At 34.0% G+C, this 4,598-nt stretch overlaps 1 protein-coding gene across 1 annotated transcript; it reads right to left on the minus strand.

The window, feature by feature from the left end:
- Nucleotides 1–543: 543 nt before the first annotated feature.
- On the minus strand, nt 544–2,499 carry LOC148611166 (uncharacterized). The gene is made up of 2 exons (XM_088591395.1): nt 2,228–2,499; nt 544–755 (listed from the first exon to the last, which is right to left on the minus strand). Exons 1-2 carry the CDS (start codon nt 2,366–2,368, stop codon nt 600–602), a joined length of 297 nt encoding a protein of 98 aa, XP_088447521.1. The 5' UTR covers nt 2,369–2,499; the 3' UTR covers nt 544–599.
- Between the last annotated feature and the right edge of the window lie 2,099 nt (nt 2,500–4,598).

A 4,598-nucleotide genomic window follows, 5' to 3' on the forward strand; every position in this document is an offset into this window, starting at 1 on the left:
TTTTCCTCTTTTTGAACCCGCGCTACCCCCCCTAGATATCATAAAAGTCATTAAGATGGAAAAACAAACAAATGCACAATGCCATCATGTGATGAAGAATGTGTAAAAGTTTCATAGAATTCTATTTAATGGTGTGAAAAGAATTACATATTATACCTTGGGACGGTCGAACTGTCACGGAGCAGAAGTTCCTCAATAACACAAGTCCCAAAAGAAGAAATATTACAGAATACAAGTCTCTCTGGAAATTTGACTGTGATATTTGTCCCTAGAGGAATAAATTTTCCTAAAGGAGTTTTCATTATATACTCATATTAACTTGTTATAAGGAAAAAAACATGCGCTGACAGCACGGACGGCATGATCAATACATACTCCCCGCTTTTCAATTGACAGAAAAACGTAAAGATACTAATAAGTTTTTAAAATCTTGACACTTGATGTTCACGAAAGAATGGAAAGAATCAATAACATTTACAAGAAATTTATCTTTACGATATCCCCAGGATCTTTTCGGTTCCAAGCAGAGGAAAGACTGGAAGATTTTATCAACATAGAATTTAATTGTATACTAATATCTATTTAAAGAAATAATCATCTCACAGTTCGTCTTTCTTTTGATTTACAAATTCTTCGGGTGTAATTTTCTTGTCCTTATTTTTGTCATATGAATTAAAAAATGAATCCACTATATTTTGAAAGTCTTTAGAATCTGGCTCTAAACCAAGCCCTTTTGACTGCAAATACTTAGCAACCTGTAAAGAAAGAAAGAAACATCAAATATGATAGATATTTTAGTGAATAATACGATGCAGTTACCGACATTATCAACGTAATATTACTGTCCCTTGGGCAGTCAAGCCAGGGATTCATTAGCAACTATTGTATAGGTGTGAGCAATCCTTTTAATAGTCTAGTTTTAGACTAAAAGTATGCATTTTTTCCTTTAAAGCCGACACACTGTTATGACATACTATATTTTTAAAGACTGTAAATGTGTTTAAATATATTGGAAAAATAAAACAAAAACATCGACCACTTTTGTCATGGAGCTATGTTTGTCTTTATTTGATTCTTATGTTTGCTATTCAGGTGTTATTCGTTTTGCTTGTGACATACTTAGTATCATTTTATCATTCTAATTAAAAATCAGCTGTGTGCCTTACGCTCTATAGAAAGTATAGCTTATCAAAGCAGCTGATTTTTTTTCTCAGATCGTTTTTCTATCACTATGATTACTTATTTCAGACAAAATATCGTTCCTTTTTCAGCCTGCTACTGGTCTTAGTCGACTTTGGAATATATCACTGTCATAAATCAACATCAATTACAGTAGCAATTGTGTTCACGTTTACAAAAAAATATAAACATTATGTCTAGTTCCTGTAATTACAATCATTATATCTCGTGATCGGTTATGAAATTATTTCGAAGTTCTTGTAATTTGTGTTCCAATATTTGTACGAATTCACAAGGCGTTAATTTTAACATGCGGCAAAGTATACATATTTGTACGAAGCTGGAGATGTTTACATGTGTTTCTAATTCACCGCAATGAATGGACTCCTTTTCGTAGATTTGGCTTACTTTAACAGTTTTATTCAAAATTCAAAGAGTAAGGGTTGTAACATTGGTCAATGATTCAGAATGAGAAACAATCATAAAGAAACTTAAAGAAAAACAAAAAATGAAGAGGCATAGATATGGTTATAAATAGCTCTCATTCATCTACAGATAGAGATAGTGAAAGAAACACGAGACACTTCTTGTGTTACTCTAACGCAGAATGAGACAGGAACAAGAAGCAACTGAAAAAAAAACAAAAAAATAAAGAGGGCAATCGTATTATTTAAATTCCTCTGCTTATTTACAGACAGGCAGACTTGTCACTTTATCCATAACGCAGAATGAGGCAAAAACATGAACTCCAAGAAAACTAAATAAGAAACACAATGGGAAATTATGTAATTATGATGTCATCTGTTTACCTAGAGACAGACAGACTGACAGAAAGAGGGGAAACACTCGTTACGTTTCCCATATCCTAGAATGGGGCAGAAATATGAAGCAAAGAAAATCAAATAAAATTGTCGATGATATCTAAACTATCTCCGCTGTTTATCTACAGATAGACCTACAGAAAGACACTTGTTAAGTGGTCAATAAGCGACAAACTTGTGAAATGCCACAAACAAGTACTCACCACATTGAAGATACATGTACTTACTTCTTTCTTAGTTACTTTCCCATTATTGTTTGCATCCATATCTTTGAAAACATCTGCTAAATTAGCTTCTTTAGATTCTTCCGAAAAACACGAAAAGAAAAGTGTCAATGACCACAAAGAAACAAACAAAACTACTTTCATAGTCGCATTTACTAAAATCTAATGTACACGTGGAAATGGTGCGGACATGTATGTATATCTGCTATCAAAGAAACACACCATTTATGTGAATTAGACATATGTACACTATGATATCAAAGGAGAGGATGTGTTTATTAAGTGTGTACGGATTTATAAATAGTACTTGATAAGAGTAGCGGTTTTGTGTTTTACTTAACACTTTAAAGAATGTCACCAGTCAGTTACATTTTACATAGCTACTGCATACTGCAAACGGCCATTACTGGGATTACATCTGGCCGATGACCAGTGCACCAAAGCATTTTCGGTGTAGAAAAAAAAGCATGGACAACAAAATAACTGCATGCAGGGATATTTAACAATTTAAAGCCGAGAGGGTGGTGATACACTTGAGATTTTCTCGCTTCTCTGTAATTCATATATTATTATCAACTAATCTCTGTATGAAGTACATCAGTTTGGTAGAATAACCAACAGATATGACAATTAAACTTATGTTTGATAATAAATACATGTACTTCCGTACTGAAGCTAGACTATGTTCACTTAATAGTAAATAAGACAGATTTTTGTAACGGTCAGAATAAATAAACTGTATAGCATTCTTTTCTTCGTCCTATATGAATGAGTAGGTGCCAAAAATTGACCTCTGCCGAAAGTTCGTACGAATATTTTTAGCTAAACCGTGCAGTTATTAACCACGATTTCCACCAGATTCCGTCTCAGTGCACGCTTAGTTTATTAAGGTGCGTCGTGCTCAGACAAGCTATCAATTGTCAATGAATGGTGGGTGATATAACTATCTGACAAATAGTCATAGAGATCAAATTACGTTTCTTTATTTAAGATGTCTTATTATGACCAGGTGCACGACAGGTGTTTAATGAAAAGCTTGAACCAGGACGATTCACTGTATTCCCGCCGTCAATGGAATCTCAGCTTCTATGTACCAGTCCATATGCCAATAGTAATGTAAATAAAAAAATAACGATTTTTTTTCCCAGTCTACATAATTATACTATATTTTTCATATTACAATAATCATTTCCGTAATCAGATCTGCACTTATGAGAAAAAACATACATTCATCTCCCACTACAATTAACCAAATCAAACCAAATCCGCAACGATAACTCTTGCGAAGTACCAATTTCATGTACAATCTAGATGATTTTTACCTCAAAAGCGCCTAAATGAAAAGCTAAAACTGATTATGTGTCTGAACAAAAAATAAAAGTGAGTTCGATGGGCTTTTGACATAAATGAAATACTGCTCCTTACGATGCTGTTCTCTAATTTCCATGAGCACCGAAAGACCTAGAAACAAGCTCTAGTGTAAGTGCTCAGTTATGATGGGTTCTTGGTGCATTCGTGTTCTATAGGTGTAGTTAGGGATTGTTTCGTCATAACTGTTTCTACACTTTAACTTTTGTATGACTTTTCACAGCTTAATCTCTTTTGTGGATATGTGTACGACTGTCCGTCTTCATGTCGTAAGGTAACGTTAATAACTTCGGGATTTTAACCAGGTCGAGACAACTAGAATTCTAACGTAGTTAGGGATGTCACACAAAATAAGGAGCAGTAGACTTCGTTGACCAATCTCTTCAATTACTATTGTCCACTAATACAACCAGGGGCGGATCCATGATTTCATATTAGGGGAGGGCGCAGAGTCAAAATTGTTTAGGTTAAATTTTCTAACTATTCTTCAGAGTGGGTGCAATGTAGATATCTTTCGTGGTAAAATTAACGAGAAATTAAAGTTTCAACCTAAAACCGCCTAAATCTACCCCTGACAACCCATGCGTTGCAAATGTTAAGGAGGGCGCACACCCGCCATGCCCCCGCCTCAATCCATCCCCTGACAACTGTGTCAACAGTTGCTCCCATGTAAATTTTAACAATTTTTTTTTAGTTTTTCGGTTACTTTGTATTTCCGATTCCACTTTATTTTGAATGCATATTTGGCTGATATGATATGCTATCGATTACATGCTCTCATAAGAAAAATATGGAAATTTGATCTCGCCGTGAAGATTTGACTTTAAATTAATTACCTCATTAAGTATTTTCTATGGAGGTACACACCTACTTCCAAGAGTGGTTATTAACTTAATTATGTATACAGTATATCTATACAATAAAGTTACGAAAAGGAATCTGACCTGATGTTTTTATAATCTACATTAATGTTCATCAAAATCTGTTTCAAATTAACAAAAAAGAA

Source organism: Perna viridis, chromosome 7 (assembly GCF_037379345.1).
Source record: "Perna viridis isolate PV_CMFRI_1.1 ecotype Kerala chromosome 7, ASM3737934v1, whole genome shotgun sequence".
Classification (NCBI taxonomy): domain Eukaryota; kingdom Metazoa; phylum Mollusca; class Bivalvia; order Mytilida; family Mytilidae; genus Perna; species Perna viridis.

Bases quoted from the DNA above. Each gene is read 5' to 3' on its own strand.
- LOC148611166 (XM_088591395.1), bottom strand. From the start codon at position 2,368: ATGAAAGTAGTTTTGTTTGTTTCTTTGTGGTCATTGACACTTTTCTTT. The intron at 756-2,227 runs GTAAGTACATGT...CTTTCTTTACAG, and splicing joins GGAAAGTAACTAAGAAAGAA to GTTGCTAAGTATTTGCAGTC.